Source organism: Centropristis striata, chromosome 14 (genome assembly GCF_030273125.1).
Source record: "Centropristis striata isolate RG_2023a ecotype Rhode Island chromosome 14, C.striata_1.0, whole genome shotgun sequence".
Taxonomy (NCBI): Eukaryota; Metazoa; Chordata; class Actinopteri; order Perciformes; family Serranidae; genus Centropristis; species Centropristis striata.
Window position 1 is genome coordinate 5,220,769 of NC_081530.1, and position 20,663 is coordinate 5,241,431.

A 20,663-nucleotide genomic window follows, 5' to 3' on the forward strand; every position below is an offset into this window, starting at 1 on the left:
GTACCCACATGGGCTGAAAGGCCACTCTGCCAGTAAGAAGCCATTACTCCAAAAGAAACATAAAACAGACAGATTACAGTATGCAAATGCACACAGGGACAAAGACCTTAATTTTTGGAGACATGTCCTGTGGTCTGACAAAACTGTAATCTAGCCCACAAGAATAGGCATGAGAGAAGCACTACTGAAGGCAAACTGTTTGGATATGAAAAACGCCGTATATGACGCCTTTGTTTCTCACGCAGGGGACCAACCAACTCCGAGACTGTTCCTAAAGACTGTAACATGAAGACAGATTATTTTAATTAGGGATTTTAACACAACTGTTAAACATTTAAAGGCTTTAACTAGTAAATTTGATTTATCCCAGTTAATTGAAGGTCCTACCAGAATAACTAAGACATTGCAAATATGCACAGATATTATTTTTTAGTAATTAATGTGATTGAATACAGAAAACATACAATATGCTTACAGGTTTAAAAGAACATAACCTGAGTCTTTTATCAAGAAAACTGTCAGACTCACTTGTCCATCTCAACAAATGCAGCTGTTGAGACTAGGGTGGGATTGAAAACTGTAAACTTGCCCTCCGTAACATAAACTGGGATACTCATCCAACCAATGAGGATGTCAATGAAAACTGCAGGGTATTTATGGATATTATTCAAGAAACTATGGGACAATTTATGAAGAAAATAAAAACTAAACCAACCACAAAGAATCACTTACCCTGGTTCAATGACACCATGTGGCCATTAATGAAACAGAGAGATCATGCTCTCTAAACCTTGTTAAAAACTAAAATTGGGCTTGACAGACAGATCTTTACTTCATTACGTAATACGGTTACTCAAGCACTTAGCAAAGCAACCTTTTTTATGAATATAATAAATAGTGCTAAAGGGAACACTGAAGAAATCTGGAAAAACATTAAAAAGCTGATATCTAATAGTGCCATTAGCAGGGAAATGAAGGAGTTGCAGCTGCCTGTCAGGGTAATTAATGATCCCAGTGACATTGCAACAGCTCTTAATGTTTATTTTGTAGACTCTGTGAAAAATATGTGGCAAAACTCGGGTCAAGAAGTACAACAACTCATACCAATGCCCCTTAACCCTTTATCAGGCAAAGAACTATATTTGGTAACGTCAGGTAATATTTCGAGAAAAAAGTTGCAAATTAACTAGATTAAAGTGGCAAATCTACAAGAAAAAAAGTCACAGATTTAAGAGATTTAAAGTGGCAAATCTGCGCGAAAAAAGTCGTGGATTTACGAGAAAAAAGTGGGAAAAATGCATTTTTCCCCCCAGATTCACCACTTTAAATCTCATAAATCTACGCATTTTTTTCTCGTAGATTTGCCACTTTAATCTCGTAAACTTTTTTCTCAAAATATTATTTTCATACGGTTTTTTTTTTCAACCCTAGAGAATATTGGAGGATATTACATACAGCCAGAATGTGTAAAAAAAAGTGTGAAAATAATATTTTGAGAAAAAAGTTTACGAGATTAAAGTGGCAAATCTACGAGAAAAAAATGCGCAGATTTATGAGATTTAAAGTGGTGAATCTGGGAGAAAAAAGTTGCTTTTCCCCCACTTTTTTCTCGTAAATCTGCGACTTTTTTCGCACAGATTTGCCACTTTAAATCTCTTAAATCTGCGACTTTTTTTCTTGTAGATTTGTCACTTTAATCTAGTAAATTTGCAACTTTTTTTCTCGAAATATTACCTGAAGTTACCAAATATAGTTCTTTGCCTGATAAAGGGTTAACACTGAAGCCCGATCTTTGATATCCATGCAGTGTCCCAGTCACAAGTTGATGAGCTCATCTGTGGCCTTAAAAGCTCTAGAGCCAAAGATACTTTTGGCATGCGCTCATCTTAAAACTAAATAACGGTCTCTCATTGCTCTGCTAACAAGCATTATCAAAGAGTCTATAATCATAGGTGTTTTCCCAGACTCCTGGAAATATTCTATTATTACACAAATCTTTAAGTCTAGAGACCCTACAATGACCAGCAACTATAGACTGGTCAGTATACTACCCTCAATATAAAAAAATACTGAGAAACTGGAAGCAGAACAATTTATACACCATTTAAATAGAAGTCCATATATGTTAAATAACCTGCAATTTGGCTTCAGAAAACATGACTGAGACAGCTGTCTGTTTTTTCCTGAAAAAAGGTGGGGTGGTTGGAGCTTTGTTCCTTGACCTGAGGAGGGCTTTTGATACAGTCAACCACCAGTACATAATACGTCAAGAATTTATGTGTCAGAGTAAACAGTATAAAATCTGTGGCATGTGAAAGTAAAACATAGGTGTATCTCAAGGCTCAATCTTAGGACCTCTTTTATTTAGTCTATTCATAAATGACCTGGCAGATTGCTGTCCAACAGCACTGACGTGCCAGCTGTATGCAGATGACGCTGCTCTGTATGTACACACCAAAGACAAAACACAAACTGCAAAACAACAGCTGCTATCGCTTGCACCTAACTAATTTTAGTATATTTTTTATTGCTACATGGCAAACAAGGTACCAGTAGGTGCAGTAGATTTTTCCCTCAGGGCAACCAATACCTGGAAATCCACACCAAGTGTAACACGTGAATTATCAACTCTTGTTGTTCTGTCGTGTGTATTGTGATGTTATACTCTAATTTATTTTATTTATTATTTCAGGATCTTATCTAACATGATATTGTATGGTGGGCTGAGATAATAAAGCACTGTACAGGTACATCTAAAAAATATATAGAATATTGTTAAATAGTTCAATATTTTTTGTCAATTATTTCAGAAAGTGAAACTCGTACATTATATAGATTCATTATACATAGAATTAAATATTTCTTGTAATTTTGATGATTATGGCTTACAGCTAATGAAAACATAAAACTCAGTGTCTCAGAAAATTAGAATATTACATAAGAATAATTTAAAAAAAGGATATTTTAAACACAAATGTCAGGCTTTTGAAAAGTATCTTCTTTTATATACACTCAATACTTGGTTGGGCTCCTTATGCATGAATTACTGCATTTTTTTTATTGCTACATGGCAAACAAGGTACCAGTAGGTGCAGTAGATTTTTCCTCAGGGCAACCAATACCTGGAAATCCACACCAAGTGTAACACGTGAATTATCAACTCTCACCTCATTTTCAAAACAGTTTTAAAAATGGCTACTAGAAAATCAAACCTGTTCTTTGTTGTTGTTCTGTCGTGTGTATTGTGATGTTATACTCTAATGTATTTTATTTATTCTAACTTATTTTTTTCAGTAGGGACCAGCAACCTGTAAAGGGTTTTAGGATGGAAATTAGCCTTTGGCTATAATCCTGTATCTACATTTTGAAAATGTTCATCAATATACAATGTCCCTTCTTTTGAAAAATAAACAATCTGAAGCAGAAGGTTGTGGCAACACACCGATACAATCAATGCATTGTAAGGGTCACAGTGTTTGCCTACTGTGTGAAAAGCAATGAGGATGTGTGGACAAACTGGAAATACTGTCAATAAATCAGATGATCCATAAAAGTGTGTGTCCATTAAAGTCACTATAAAAGGTCATTACACACAAAGTTTCGCAAGAATCATAGACTGTATTGTTATGACAAAGTGCCATGCGTATGCATTTTCACATAATTTTATGAACTTTTATGTGACCACAATCTGCCCTTTCATCCTGTAAGTATAACAGGTGCTTCTTGTTTCTGGTCAGGATGCCTCTGTTATCTCAAGTCCAATTATAATTTTATGCTCCACATCTCATCAATTTGCAGCTCTGCGCCTCCTACCCAACACACACACGTATTGTAACTCTATAAGAACTGCCAGCTTCCTTCGTCTACTGATTCACTCTGTGCAGACTTTTTTGACTGTACCTTGTGCTCTCCTGATTGCAATCAGAATATTTACTACTAATAATACTTTTATTGCTAATGCTCCAAGGACTCAGTGATCTTTCCTCCTGATAACGATTTTTTGGCACAACAGTATATAAATGGTAAGAATGCAGGCAGTAACAGGAAGGGGGAAACACTCATTACCTAATTTAGGGATAAGAACCAAACTGGAGTATAGGCCTACACACAGTAATCAGTCAGAATCTGTTGAACATGTGCTACATTGTGATCGACGGGAAACAAAGAGCTCGGCATTTGTTAGATGGCATCTTGTAAAAAATATGGATACTTAATAAACTAGTAATGCTCGGCACACAACAAAAAGCTGAAAGTCTTTAGTAAATCTAGGAGTTTTACTGGAGTCACGGCGATCCCGTCATCTCTATCGTTAAGTTTAAGGTAGTAATCTGCTCTGTTTCATATCAGTCTTTTCCTAGTCTTGGTTTGGATCATATCAAACGTGTTTTATATTATCTCAAGTCTCAGTGACGTAACACAATCACCAACCAATAGATAGCGTGGGAAAGGTCCCCGGTTACAGACCGGCCAGTTAAACCACTTCCACAGGAAAAAGGAGCATCACAATAATGTTAGTAAGCACAATCCTAAATAAAAATAGAGTGATATATATCATATATTTATGGCAACAAGCGGGATTTTTGGGGGCGCTGTTTCTTAGTAAAGAGAACAGAAAGGAGACCCAGTTAAAATTTATAAATGAATATGTAGCCTACATAAATAGGTAATAAATAATCAATGATTATAATATAATACGATTGAAGAATGTATGATTAACTTAATGAAAGTTGATAGAGCTGAAACATATAATTATTCAATTAAATAAATTATAATTAAATAAGACATAAATGTATATCATGAATTCATTTCTAAATTTTCCTTTCCTTTATTCTTCCTTATATCTATTTTTACTGTAAAATAATCAACTTTTCATGTCAGAAAAACAGAAACCCTTTTTCAGCTTTGTGAGGAGCATTTTGTGGCGTCTTCTCCTCTTCTTCTTTTTTTTTTCAACACAAACCACTGCACACACTAGAGCAGCTGGAGCCAAAAGCTGCTTCTCCTCCATTTGTAAGTTTTTACTAAGAGGATGATGGGGAAAAAATTGCATGGTAGGAAAAAAAAGCCAAAAGAATCTAGTTGTAGTCTTGTAAATAGTGACCCTGCAAGATTCACAGTCTGTCTAAATTCTCAGTGTGAGACTAAAAACTCTAAACACTTGTCTTTAGATGTAAGCAGGTGTGAGCATAGCATATATATATATATATATATATATATATATATATATATATATATATATATATATATATATATATATATATATATATATATTTTATTTTTTATTTTTTTATTTTTTCAATAAAAGACTTTTCCAAATCTTTTCAAAGTCTTCTGGTGTTTTGGTAGCATTAGCATAAATGTTGTATTTTTTTTTCTGCGGCACTACTGCTTCTGGCCAGTGGGTGGCGGCAAAGCACCCGTTAACTAGTTTACCCATCAAAAGAAGAAGATTTATTTCCGGAATAAACAAGGGCATGTGTTAAAAAATGGTCCTTGAGCAAGTTAGTGACTCTAGTCTTTAAAGCCGTTATGTCTGTCACTGCTTTAGGATTTATGGACAGCCGTTAGAAGTTTAATTTAAATAGAAACGGTTAAAAACTGGCAATATGGCGGCTTCCGCTCATGTCTCCTCAGTCCGGTCCTTGTACAAGAGGATCCTGGTCCTGCACCGGTTCCTGCCGATAGATCTAAGAGCCCTCGGTGATCAGTATGTGAAAGACGAGTTCAGACGACACAAACGTGCAACACCTGAAGAAGTCAGCAGCTTCATGATAGAGTGGAAGGTAAAGCATGTAACGCTCCTGACGCACACCAACCAAACTCCATTCACAAATCCGTCAATTTAAAGGGCACCGTTTGCCCTTCACTTTGATTCAAGATCAGTCTGTTTCAGTAGTTCTCAACCTTTTTGAGTCGCGACCCCCAATTTTACATGCATGTTGACCGCGACCCCCGCTCACTGAACACAATCTCACAGTTCAGATCATACAAACTCGGTTGATACGACGAATTTTGAACATCATCTCTCTGTCTGTGCGTTTATATATATATTTTATATATGTTATTGTTCCAGAAAATACATGAAATTACCCCAAAAAGAATCAAATTGACCACAAAATGAAACAAAATGATCAAAAAAATACACAAAATGACCAAAAAATTACATAAAATTAAGCAAAAAAGGACTCAAATTGACCAAAAAATGACCACAATAAGACAAATTGACAAAAAATGACACACAATGACCAAAAAAGACATGAAAATTACCAAAAAAAGATACAAAATTACCAAAAAAAATACACAAAATGACTAAACCCCCCCCACAAAATGGCCTAAAAGACTAAAGCACATTATCACATGAACACAGTGGAGACAGAGCTGACTTCCAAAATGATTTGGCGACCCCCAGAAATCATCTCACGACCCTAATTGGGGTTGGGACCCCAAGGTTGAGAATAGCTGGTCTATTTGACAATGGATTCACTAAACGCCACCTCGTACAGTTTCATTAGTTATTATTGGTTAGCCTCGTCACTCAGGATCTTATCCAACATGATATTGTATGGTGGGCTGAGATAATAAAGCACTGTACAGGTACATCTAAAAAATGGATAGAATATTGTTAAATAGTTTAATATTTTTTGTCCATTATTTCAGAAAGTGAAACTCATACATTATATAGATTCATTATACATAGACTGAAATATTTCCAGCCTGTATTTCTTGTAATTTTATGGCTTACAGCTAATGAAAACATAAAACTCAGTGTCTCAGAAAATTAGAATATTACATAAGAATAATTAAAAAAAAGGATATTTTAAACACAAATGTCAGGCTTTTGAAAAGTATCTTCATTTATAATACACTCAATACTTGGTTGGGCTCCTTTTGCATGAATTAGTGCATTAATACTTGGTGGCATGGAGGAGATCAGCCTACAGCACCATGTTGCTTTAATTGCCCATAGACTCCTATGGGGTTCAGGTCAGCCCAGTTTGCTGGCCAGTCCAGCCCAGTAACACCATGGTCACTGAAGCAGCTTTTGGTACCTTTGCCAGTGTGGGCAGGTGGCAAGTCCTGCTGGAAAATGAAAGCAGCATCTCCAAAGAGCTTGTGGAAGCATGAAGACTCTAAAATGTCCTGCTAGATGGCTGCTATGGTGACTGTGGACTTTAGAAAACACAGTGGAGCAACACCAACAGAGGACATGGCCCCAAACCACCACTGACCCAGGACTCACATATTCAACTTTTTCACAATATTCTAATTTTCTGAGACACTGAGTTTTGTGTTATTATCTCTAAGCCAGAATAATCAAAATTACAAGAAAAACAGGCTTGAAGTATTTCACTCTACACGTAATGAATCTATGTAATATATGAGTTTCATTTTCTGAAATGATTGACAAAAATATTGAACTTTTTCATGATATTCACATTTTTTGAGATGTACCTGTATTTGGTGACTTATATCCCAAATTAGCCAAAATTGAAATTGAAATCATTTGAATAATGTATCAAGTCTATTTTACCAGGATTTCACAATAAGAGATTGATAAAGATGCATTAAATTGGTGATGTTACCAGTATACACATTTGTTTTTAATTAGAACATTTTATGATATTAGAAGTTGACCAACCTGTTTAATAATACATAGACTGCATTTATATAGCACATTTCTAATCTTACTTAAGACTCAAAGAGCTTTAAAACACAAACCATAATTCCCCCATTCATACTTAAATTAATTTCAGTGGCAGGAATCAAACTACTGACTATCTGATAAGTGGATGATCAGTCTACCTTGTGAGCCTCAGCTGGCCATTGGTGCTTTATTTTCCCAAATAAAAGTCTACATGCAGTTTCAAAGGCCTCTGTACGCTGTTGGGAATACCTTATTTTACCATAGTATGGTATGTACGGCTCATTCTTTTAAAAATGTGTGATAGATGGATAGAATGGCAGCAAATCTAATATTAAATTCCTGTATGTGTCAGATAATTTAAAGCACTCTTAAAATGAAATCTCAGCAATTATGAGCATAAAATGAACTGTGAAATCTAGACCTAATATCATTTATTTTATATTGAAACAGGATGTAATTCTAAATAGCATTTCATGTAATGAGTAGCTGCGTAAAAATAAATTCTAACATAGAAGGTGTGGACAACCAGTGGAAATTAAATGATATGCGTCACAATGTGCGACTGTAAAAGCAATACATTGCTTGTTTTCTATTTTTTTTAATGTCATTGTCATTCAGAATTTTGAGAATATTTATCTTACCATTTTATAGTCTGGCATTTTCTCCCCAGCCTAAGAAACTCTTAAGCCTTTTAAAAGTCCTCCTCACAGTTTTTCACCCAGCAGCTCTCTTAAGGGCTAAGACACTTTGTTAATACATTTTATCTTTACCAGGATCTAGTCTTAACTTTAAGGAAAAAATCATTGTAAAATGTCACAATTCTAAGAATTTTCAGGGAATTTCTCCACTTAGAGTAACTCTTTGTATGAGGAAGATTTATGAATACATAAATATAAATAGTTCAGGTCGAGAAATAAAAAACAACATTAAAAACATACTGTAATAGGCCTATAAAATACTGACCATTTGTAAGGAATCAATTGCTAAACGTAAGGACCACAGGAGTTGCTAAAATCTCCAGATTTCCCTGAAAGATTACAAAAGACATGACCTCAGTGTTGTTACTGGTGAGCAATGTTATGTTTGGCCTATGCATTGCTGGTGTTATGTCAGTCTGTCGCCACACGATGGTAGAGCAGCTTCACTAAACAAAAAGGTAACATTAATGGACTGTTGGAAGTAAAAGTGTGCTGAATATTCATCGTTGGGTTATAGTTTTTACCTACATAGTTACAGTTAACTGCTGAACATGTGTTACTGTTGGACCAAAGGCAGTTTAATATTTGGGATCCTCCGATTATCAGAGAAGTCTGTGAGAAAATGAAACTATGTTTTCACACTGTGAAGGTCCTAGTTTTACAGAATGTAGCCTGTCGCCCTTTTAAATACCTCATTTGGATTTTATCAATCTTGGCAAATGAAATATTGAGGTTTGTTATTGATGTTGCAAAAAAAAAAAAAAAAAAACTTCCAAGTACAAGGCACAATCCCTGGGAATTTTCAGAGCTTTCAACCCTAAACTAATGAAGTGATAGGTATTGTATACATAACTTGAAAATTTCCTCTGGGGAAATTCTGAAAGGGCCACGGGGGCTACTGCCGGTGTGTGTACACTATGATGAGATTCTTTAGAGATTTCAAACTATGCCCTTTAACCTCAATGTGTGTGTGTGTGTGTGTGTGTGTGTGTGTGTGTGTGAGTGTGAGAGAGAAACGTGTATCTAGAGGAGTGTGCGCGCTTACGCACGCATTTGTGTGTGTGTGTAGCGAAAATCGCATAAAGTTACGTGTGTGTGTGTGTGTGCGCGTGCACACGTGTGTGTTTGAAGCATATGTATGCATGTGTGAGGAGTGTGCGCGCTTACGTGCGTGTGTATCTGTAACTGTAATCACATCAAAGATCAAAGGCAATCAGATCAAAGCAATCAACAGAATTAACGGCCACCAGAATGTTCCTTAACAGTGACAGCAGAGGTGGACAGACTGGAATTTCTGGCCTCGAACAGAAAGCATTTTTGGCAAAACCATAATACCTATCATTGATCCGACTTCACTTTGAGCGTCCTGAGTTCTTCCTGAACGTCTACATATGTTGTTTTTTTTAGCTTTGTTAGAGCAATCTAAAAAAACTGTTACATCTCCCTTTTTCAGAAATCTTCCTGCGTTTTTAATATGGGAGTGATTGGTGGATCATCTGTGCATCCTACGCCCAAACTATAACTCTGACAGCTTTACCAGAGTATTGTGAGTGAGAAGACAAATTTTCCTACGTTTCTATGTATAAATTATTTCTGTAGAGTGGAATTTGCGGCCTGGAGCGCAGTTTTCAAATTTATTTTTTGACAATTTTTTCTCTCCCTCTACACTCTGGCGATGATGTCACACACTGTGACACGAACATTCCGTGCAATACACACCCATTATAATCTCAGAATTTCTCCCAAAATGATCATGGTCATTGAACAGGGATTGATAAAAAACTATATGACCTATCGAAACGTGGATTAATACACCGATACACAAGACTTGTGTCTACTGTTTAAAGTTTAAAGGGAGTCTCTAGGTGAAATTATGCCGAAGAAGTAGACGTTTGAATATCTCCAATTATTGTTCTTTTTCGCTCATTTTTTGTCGGCCGTCCCGTTCATTTCAATGCAAAATTTTGGGCAGTTTTTCGCGGCTTGCGTCTTACTTGCTTTTGGTTATTGCAATAATCATGACAATGAAAACAATACAACATTTGTGCTTTCCTATGGAGACATGGACACTGTATATTAATTATCCCAGGCTTCATCTGGCATGATTTAAAAGGGTTTATTTTGTAGCCTTGAAGAAACCTCACTCATATTATAGTTTGATCAAAGTGACTGTAAAGTTCAAAAGTTTCATTTATATAAGTCTGACACCAGCTTACCTTGATTCATATGCTGATGGGGCATCAGTATATTTACAACTCGTTCTTCAGTTCCCAAAATAATCATGAAGAGTATGCCAGGTCCTTTTTATGTCACTAGGGAGGAGAGCCAATGTTTTCCAGAACAATTACGCACTGCTGGGGGATGGTCAATCACCCATCTGCAACCAATTTATCTAATGAAGTAGATGGTGATTGCAGCTGGAATCCTGAGAGGTCTCTTTGTCATTGCAGTCCCTGTGAAGCCACCGAGGAGGAGGTAGTCACTTTCATTATGCCTCACTATATCAGTATGCATTGTTTTAAACCCAGAGTCCATTTGCATTGGTTCTAATAGGGGATGAGTGGCTTTTGTTATATGTATTTATCCAGTCCTTTGGCTGTATTTCACCTGGAATCATTTCTAGGCAACACTTAGCTTGACTAAAACCACTGGGAGGCATTCATGTCTGGATTTAGTTGGAAATGTATCGAGAAATGACAGTAAGGTCAGAACAACACAACAAAAAGTCAAAGCCAAAGTTTTCCACAGTAAATTGGAGAGAAAAACATCTGGCTGGACTGCTGGCCCCACATGGACCACATTAAGCCAATAGAACACATTTCTAATTTTGATTGTGAGCTAAAAAGGGCTGCCGAAGAGTAGCGGCTAATGGACAAATCCCATACAGTCAGTATTGAAATGTACTCGAGGTATTATTTATTTGAAATTGAATATACATTAAGAAGGCTGATAGAGTTTGATGTCGAAATGTAGTGTATTGTAGAAAAACAGGAATGTTCCTGATGACTAATATACCTGATACATCAACCTGATACATACAACTTGGAGTAGTCAACAAGTGCAACGAGTGTTTTAAAAAAAAATATTTTGTGTATTTTATGGTCATTTTGTGTCCTTCTTGTAATTTTGTGTCTTTTTTAGGTAATTCAGGGTTTTTTCATTCATTTTGTGTCTTTTTTTGTAATTTTGTGTATTTTTTGGTCATTTTGTGTATTTTTTAAGTAATTTAGTTTTTTTTTTTGTCATTTTGTCTTTTTGGTAATTTTGTGTCTTTTTTTTTTTAGTAATTTTGTGTATTTTCTTGGTAATTTTGATACTGCCTGCCAGCTTCCCCCAGGTAATTTGAGTTTTAGACCCATGCTCTAGAACCACGTCCTTACGTCACTGTTAATGTCTGTATATGCCTCGCCCTCTCGGCAAGTATAATAACGGCAGATTTCATGTCTCTACAACACATCTGCCCTATAAATTATTAGGATCCCCATTTGCTTCAACAAAACTAAGTTTTCTTAGTGAGGTCCAATCACACACCCAATTATTTGGCAATATAAAATTGTTGTTCCCACAAACCATACCCATTTGCACAAATTTCCTAATTTGACTGCTGTTTAAACCAGACCAAATTGTATTATGTAATGGTTATAGCAACAACACAAACTCCCCTGGCTGCCTCTCTGTCCATTCTTTTGAAAGGAGGTGAATTTCCGTAGCGCAGCTTTCACAGAAAAATACAGAGGAGTGGGAACAGACGAAGAGCAAGACTCAAAATGAGATTACAAGTCCTGAGTGTTCAGCGTGTAATCCATTTATTTCAGAGGCACCCATGGGAGTTCTCTGCTCCTAATAAATCGTCTCTGTTGGGCCAAGCAAGCTTTCCCCAAAGAGACGACGAGAAATGTATTTGCAGGAAACAAAAGGAAAGATGCGAATGGTCAGAGACTTGTCCAAAACGGAATATAAACCTATTCAACAATAAATAACATCAGATATATAGAAAATTATTATAATTGAAGTACAAAACACACAATTAACAAGTAACAATTATATAGCTTAAACAAGCTAGCTCCCTACGCCAACACACTGAGTCTGCCATTTGTTCTTTGGGTGTGCCATATCGTATCGTATCGGTATATTTTTTTTATGGGTGAAAAAATGCATATCATGATATTGGCAACATTCCTACTTCTTGACGTAGTGGCATAACGGTTTCCCATTAATTACCTAGACTGTGGCAGCCCGCCAGAGTCTGATGTGCTGCGCTAACGTCACATTTCAAGCTACTGAAAGTATATCTACGATATTCATAATATAAAGTTATTTTGCGTTGTGTCTCTACTCAGCAGAGTGTCTGGCACCTGTCAGTCAATCTAAACCCCGCCCCACATCTCCGTCCGCTTCCGAGACATGCACACGCATTCACAAACTTACACACATGCACTGAATACACCGAGCTACGGTGCCCACCTGTCTGTCTCAGTCCCGTCCCCACATCATCTCTCTGTGTGTGTCTGCGTGTGCCGAACTAAATCCTATCAACCTGTCCGACACGTCAGAGGTCCAAACGGTTCAAACACACTGCATTATGCCGTTCGTTAGCCGCGGGCTAACATTAGCTAACAATTAAAGTTGTGTTTATCACAAAAGGCTAGTATTAATTCCTGTTGCTAAACAATGCCGCTTTCAAAATAAGAGCACAGTGTGTTAACATTACATAATTTACAAGAAGACTGTCAAAAGAGGTGATTGCTCACATTTAGCTCTCAAAGTGTACGAGATTGATGCATTTTACTTAAAAATGCCCCCCTAGATGGTTATTTTTATTATTTCCTAATACTCAAGAGTACATTTTTTGTATTTGGCAACTGTTGAGATTTGCAACTTCCACTACATTTTAGATTTATGATTGATCTTTATTTTGTTGTACGTTTTTTATCATTTATACAGATTTCTCAGTATTTTGTAATATTGTCAAGAATATTGTTATCGCAAAAATACCCTGAAGTATCTTGATATTCTTTTAGGGCCATATCGCCCACCCCTACTAGTGATAGCCAATATATTCCTCCATATTGCTATACTCTAATGTTTAGCTACATTCACAAGATAAGATAAGACTTTACTTATCCTGCAGTGGGGACATTCAGTCGTCACAGCAGCTTAAGATACAGGTTGCAAAGATATGAAAATAAATGCAGGAAATAATAACATTAAGCTTGTTTCTGTGTGATAAATTGAAGCAATAATCCATTATCAACATCGTCCTTATTTGCAGCCCTAATCGGCATTCACTTAGTGAATGCTAAATCAGCATTACTCAATTATTCTAACACCACATTAATGCAGGAGAACACATATATTTACTCACCTAGACTTTTCCAATAAGTCCTTCAATGATAAGGTAAAAAAGTACGAGCATGAGTGTGCCAAACTGTTGGAGTATTCCTTAAAGCTGCCTCATAGAGGATATTTCCCCTTGGCAAATGTTCAACATCATTACATTATGTGCAGGCAAAAGCCTTTCAGATAAATGGCTTCTTATGGCTTTACAGTGAAAGTGTTCCAAAAACCCAAGATGCTTTCTGAATGGGCAAACATCAGATATTCACTGTGGGCTCCGTGTTCAAATGATGGATCGCTATTCAGAAGTTAAACAGATGGAGATAGCCGTGGTCCTGCTCAGGATGATTAATATGCAGCAAGATGATTCAACTGACAGCTTTGACTCATCACACATGGGCTGAGGTTAACGAGGCAGTTCTTTCTCTAAGAAGGGATTTATGTACAGACTGACCCTGTGTGCAATATCAATGCTGTAAATTTAACATAACCTTGAGTTTCCTCTTCACTAAAACTTTATTTTTATTTTTCCATTCAAGGACTAATTGCCACTCAGGTCACTGGGTCACTTCAGTCAACATCAACTTAGCTTTCATTCTAAGAAATGCGTCATCATTGAGGTTTAATGTATGCCAGATAATATCCGGTCCAACACTTTGTACTAAGTAATTATTAATTATGGTCGTATTTTCATAGTTTTGGCTCTGATTCCCACTCTAGTTACTAGGGTTGCATGATAAGGATTATTTCAGCCAATACAATAGCCGATAATTACCTGCTTCTGACCAAGGTTATAATAGTTTGGGATTTTTCATTAGTTTTAGTTTTAATTTTGTTGTGAATTTTTGTTTTCAAATTCAGTTAGTTTTAGTTAGTTTTTAGAGTGAGTTTTCTAGTTTTAGTTTAGTTTTTATTTTTTGTAAATGCTTAGTTTTAGTTTAGTTTTTATTAGTTTTAGTGTTAGTTTTAGTTTTTTTTTGTAATGGGCTATTTGTTGGGTGCGTGATTCAAAGAGGTCATAATAAATGTTTCCTTTATTTCCTTTGGTTTATCATCTCAGCCCCAATAAGGTTATTAATTCTTACATTTCTGGGTGTTTTGAATTTTGGTTCTAGTGTAGACATCCCAGTCTCAGTAAACATATTTACCATGTGTTGCATGTTCAAATAGAAACACTGAATTATGAATGAAAAAAGTTGACAAAAACGAAAACTAAGGACATTTTCACTATAATTTTAGTTAGTTTTAGTTAGTTTTGTAACCACACAATACAGTTTCAGTTAGTTATGTTTTTTTTAAAAACTCTAGTTTTTATTTTTATTTCAGTTAACGAAAATGTTTTTTCAATTCTAGTTTTCGTTATTTCGTTTGTTTTTCGTTAACTATAATAACCTTGCTTCTGACGGCCGATACCAATAAGATAACTGATAATTTCACATTCATGTGTTTTAAAAGAAGTTCATACCCTGTAGTTTATTCACATCTAAAGGAAATAAAGGAAAGGAAAGTGTTGAAAATGGATTATTTAATATTCCAGAGCTTGAAAACTTGTAGTTTTTTTCCTCTTGCACTTGAATGCATCAGTTGAAGTTAAAAAACCAATGGCATCAGTTTTAGAGTTGACCTACCACTACACTATACAAATAGTGTATTAAGTAAAAGGCTGGCTGAATTTAGAAAATATATCTGAGCTTTAATTTCTACAGAGTTTCTAAATAATGTTGAAATAGTGTGTTGAAAATATTGAAATGACCCACATAATCTAGTGTCATTTCAGGCAGAAGTTTGAACTAGTTTCTTAGTTTAAGCTTTACAATTTGTTTAAAGCGGGGGTGTCAAACTCAAATACACAATGGGCCGAATTTTAAAACTTGAATAAAATCGCGGGCCAACATTGAACAAATAAACCTTTTAATATATACCAAACATGTTTTGCTTTAACATTAAATATGGAACCAGCAACGCTTATAAACATACAATATATAACTAAATAGTGCAGACATGCAAAATCAAATTTCAAATAAAAAACACATCAATGCCATTAATTTACAATAATAATATAATAATTAGGTATTGCCTCGCGGGCCAAATAAAATTACACTGCGGGCCAAATTTGGCCCGCGGGCCACAGTTTGACACCCCTGGTTTAAAGGATAAGAAATGTTTTATTTTATATTTCTCTTTCTGTCTACAAATGCCATAACAAAACCAAAACCAATAACGTATGAGTCCATCTGTCAATATTTCCTGACTTCCATACGTCTGTGGCACTCAAGTTGATTAGTTCTGCTGAAGACATAAATCTTTAAAAAGACGTCACAAATGTATTTCCGGTTGTAAAAGTGCGTGCATGTGTGCATGGCACACAGAGGAGTTGTTGCACAAGTCACACTGCGTGATGTGTTCAATGACTCTGAATGCTGAGATGGGATGGAAGACCAGGTGCTAAACTCTGCTGCTATTCCTGTCTGTGTTTAAACCCCCACAGAACTACAAGGACACCCTGCAGACTCAGGTACTTCAGTCAGCGGGGGGGCAACTCAGCTCGAAGAATTTCGGGGCCAATCTGTCAGAGGAGAAACTCAGCGACTTCCAGGACGACCAGATAGGCCAACTGTACGAACTCATGCTGGAATCCTCCAAATCCACCAGACAGTTTGACATCCAGGAGGAAAGCAAGTGAAGCAGCGACTAAAGAAACGAGCCCGGACAAACGAGAAAACAGAAGGTGCGACGATAAACTCAGGCCACTAATGTTACCTACGAGTGCTTCAGAGTAAAAGTGGTACTCAAAGGCAGAGTAGAGGCTTTTATATTTGATTATATCAAAGTGCTGTGTAATAGTGCTGTGTTCCTGTGCTTGTCTTTTAACTGTGACAATAAAAAGAGCTTCCTCTTGCTCCTCCACAGGTGCATTAAGGTGGCACTAATTAGTTTCCGCTGTCAACTTTCTTTTTTTTGTTGCATGAATACAATTATGAGTTCATGGTTGTGAAGGAAAGGCACTGAGATGTGTCGCCTCGGTTAATGCACCCGGAGCTCACATCAGCAATGCTTCTTCAGCCTCATTGATGATGTTGCCAGCGTTGGGGTGAAGCGTCATTATCCATGTGGAAATATGAGCACTTGAATCCACACAGACATAAAAGCTTGAGTCTTGAGGGGGAGACTTGTTATAAAAGTCAACTCATGATGCAACGATTGCCTCCCACGGAGTTCAGACATTACAATGATTTTGTCAGGAAAAAAAATATTAATCAGTCATGCATGATGGCTACCAAGAGTCTTTGTCTTGCATTTCTTCCAAATATGAAGCAGCTTTGAACCACTACCCGCCACTGGCTTCTCTGTTCTGATAGACATCGTTTCCAATAACCAGTTGCCACATGTATGAGGTTGATAATTAGCTGCAGATGTAATTAATGAGTCGGGAGCCGAAATTACTTTGTTTCGTGTAAAATTATTGACACTTGGCCCAAATTTTATTTTTGGATATGCCAACAATACAGTATTTCCATCATAAATTCACTGACAGAAACACAAACCAGCCCAAGAACAAACAATCACAGCAAATCAGAGTCCATTACCAGGATCTAGTCTTAGGCTACGTTTACATGATGACGGTCTGAACAGAAGACGCAAAAGTGGCGTCACGTCTTCACTTTTTATTCCGCGTTTAGACGAGCATTTTCGGGAGGAAATCTGCTGCATACGGTGACGCAAAAGTGTGTGGATTTGGATTGTATGCAGCCAGGCGGCATCACTTAAAGCCATAAGAGCATCTTTGGGCATGCGGAAGTTTTCACACCACGTATTTTCATCAGCTACTCCTTCCACAAAGTTATCCACCATCACTAGATCTCCCAGGTCTCCTCCAAAGCCGTCTGGCTCGCCTCCGACGAATTGCTGCATCCAAAATGTGATGGAGGTAATTCCAGATCCTTCTCTGTTCACTAATACTATCTGTACATATCCTGTACATTTGGTGGAAAGACTCCTGTAAGTTTATTAGAGCTGCCAGAGCAGCTTGAAGGTCCGACGCATGGAAATAATCCCATGTTTGTTTATTTTCCTGTACTGGAGCATGTATGTGACGTAAACACATATGTGACGTGAGCAGATCAGATCAGAGTTTTGCGTCTTGTCAGTGTAGACGACACGCTACGGAGGAGCGGATTCAACTTTTCCACTTTGGAAGGTGGTTTCAGATTTTTGCGTTTTTAAGCCCCAAAAAACGCCGTCACCGTCTAAACGAAAGGCACTTCCGATAAAATATTTTGTCGTTTTCACCCGCAAGCGTCCTCGTGTAAACGGGGCCTTGCGCAGAGCTTCTTTTTTTGTCGGACGACGGAGCACGGCGCATAAATTCAGCACAGAACAGATCGTTCGGGACAGGAAGTCGTGCACTGACACAAAATAAAACATCCGGTATATTTTCAAAATAAAATACCTTGGGTTCACGGCGGTATTTCATAACTTGAAGACCTGAAATCAACAGGTTAGAGGTTTTCACTCGTCTTTTCACCCCACTGACACCGCTTGTTGTAAACAAACAGAGATCACTAAGGCTTGTTAACAAGAGGCTCTCGTTAACAAGCCGGCCGACCTCGTTAGCGCTCGTTAAGACGGAGTTGCTGGATTTGTCTCCAGTCATTAACGAGGAGATGTTGATTATCTTCCAGTTATATCAACTGATTAGGCGTGAATTCGCGAGATCTCGTGCTACCTCGGTACTACGCTGTCCGCAACAGCTCCGACACAGACAGATCCGGTGTGTTTTGACGGACTGCGGAGATACGCAGCCGTTGCGGACGGACCCCTTTCAGAGTCGTTACGCATCCAGTGGAATCCCGGGGTTAGGTAAAGGGAAAATCTTAGAATTTCGCCACTAGGAGCAACTCTTTGCACCAGGAAGCTTTATAAATCCGGGCCCAGGTGTCTTATCTCTACCACTAAGCACTAGATAGACACTGGAGACAGACTGCCAGTCCATCAGGATGAAGAACATCACACATACATTTACATGTCTGAAGACAGTGGGAGGAATTCTGCATCAAACTCTGTGGAGAGTAAAACAATGCCAGACACTGCCAGTGAATTTTAAACCATAAGCTACATAATGCTTACTAAAGTCCTACACCCTGCGTCATTTTATTTAGTTAACCAAAACTCTTCAGTGTAAAAATACTAATTGACCAACTTTTCATTTGAAGTATTTAGTAGCATTAGTAGTAGTGTATGTGATATACCATATGTCATGATATGATTTAAATTTGCTTCTAACAATCACTGAGTACATCCAGTCCAATCTCTTAATTAAATCAGTGATTAATATCAGCTGTGAATGGCCCAGGCTGTAATTGATTGAGAGATAATCAGCGAGGTGGTGCTTTCAGTAATTGTTTCACAAGGCCTCAATCACTTCCCCCGCCACGTGGTAATAAGCAGCACCATATGTCACCAAGTGGCCACTCACAGTGCAAGGGGAGGCAAACAACACGAGAATATATTTAAAACTCTATTTTTAAAACCAATATTAACACGTTAGTTTATGTTCTATTGTTTATTGTAAAAAGCAAATTAAAAAAAAAGAATTTCACAGCTGGATAGGACAAAGAAAAAAATGTACCACAAGGTTTGCTCTGAGAAACGTGGCTGGAGGACAAGAATAGGGATGAAGGTGGAGAAATTCGATGAGTGCACTGCTAATCAAGAACATAGTTGGGTGGTGACTGTCATGAGAAGTGAAGCAAACAGGAGAGAGAGGGTTAGAAGCACTTATATTGGTCTCAGGCGGCAGTTATATCCAAGATGGCAGCAGCACGTCTCTATTTATCTGTGTGTTGGGGTGATTGTTCTGGTATTTTCTGAATGAATGATACTGCTCCAAAGTTTGGGGTCACTTAGAAATGTCCTTATTTTTTAAGATTATTTTTTTTGCATTTTTATGCTTTATTGAAAGTGATAGAGTGAAAGGGGGTGATAGAGGGGAAGACATGCGGCAAAGGGAGCTCAGGCCGGATTCGAACCCGTCTCTACCAGTGTGAGCCACCGGGACGCCCCAAATGTCCTTATTTTTTAAAGAAAAGCACAATTTAAAAAAAATTAAACTAACAGACATTCAGTGTAGACATTGTTAATGTGGTAAATGACTATTAAAGCTGGAAACGGCTGATTTTCTAATGAAATATCTATTATTCATTACTACTACTACTAATAATAATAACTTTATTTATATAGCACCAAGTTACAAGGTGCTGTACAACAGAAATAAAACATATCAAATACAATTTACTGACAACAACAAAATAAAACAAGAAGAAATGACATTAAAAAAAATTTTTTTAAAAAATGTAAAATGTAAACTTCAAAATCACCAATCACAACAAGGTAATCATACAACAGTAATAAAAGGAAATTAAGAGAAGGCCAATCGATAAAAGTGAGTTTTTAAAAGAGATTTAAGCAGCCATCACTCATGTTTTCCACAGGCACATTGAGTTAATCCACATTTATAGTGTTGAAAGGCTGATTGATTATTAAAACACCTGTTTTAATGAAATGAAAAAAATATTTTCTGAGTCATTTATTTTTTGGTTTGTTTTTCAGGCTAATTATTTCTGTTTTAATGAGTAATTTTTCCCCCCTGGTTTTCTGACAATTTTTTTTTTCTGTTTTTCGTGGTAATTTCCCCCCCAGTTTTTCGTGGTTATTTTTTTTTCCTGAATTATCGAGATTCTTCAAAATCCCGCGAGAACATCCAACCTGCAAGTGACTCCTGTGGATCTATGGTGAGTCCTGACCCGCACATATATACGCCCCGTCTTCAACTTTCTACCGTTCCGGGTCAATAAAGGTAAGGTACCCAGTGTCCCAGATCAAAGTAAAACTTGATTAAACTAAACAAGCAGGTCATGTTTGCTTCCATTAAATCAGTTCTCAATAAAGGAATCAATGCATCTATTGTTGCTCTCTAAACTGAA

The 20,663-nt window shown here is 37.0% G+C and overlaps 1 protein-coding gene across 1 annotated transcript; it reads left to right on the forward strand.

Moving 5' to 3' along the window:
* The first annotated feature begins 5,432 nt into the window (after window positions 1–5,432).
* On the forward strand, window positions 5,433–16,616 carry sdhaf3 (succinate dehydrogenase complex assembly factor 3). The gene is made up of 2 exons (XM_059350160.1): window positions 5,433–5,783; window positions 16,169–16,616. The coding sequence occupies exons 1-2, from the start codon at window positions 5,607–5,609 to the stop codon at window positions 16,361–16,363; spliced, it is 372 nt and encodes a 123-aa protein (XP_059206143.1). The 5' UTR covers window positions 5,433–5,606; the 3' UTR covers window positions 16,364–16,616.
* Window positions 16,617–20,663: the final 4,047 nt, after the last annotated feature.

Coding starts and splice junctions, on each gene's coding strand:
- sdhaf3 (XM_059350160.1), top strand. CDS start 5,607: ATGGCGGCTTCCGCTCATGTCTCCTCAGTCCGGTCCTTGTACAAGAGG. Junction 5,784..16,168: donor GCTTCATGATAGAGTGGAAG/GTAAAGCATGTA, acceptor AAACCCCCACAG/AACTACAAGGACACCCTGCA.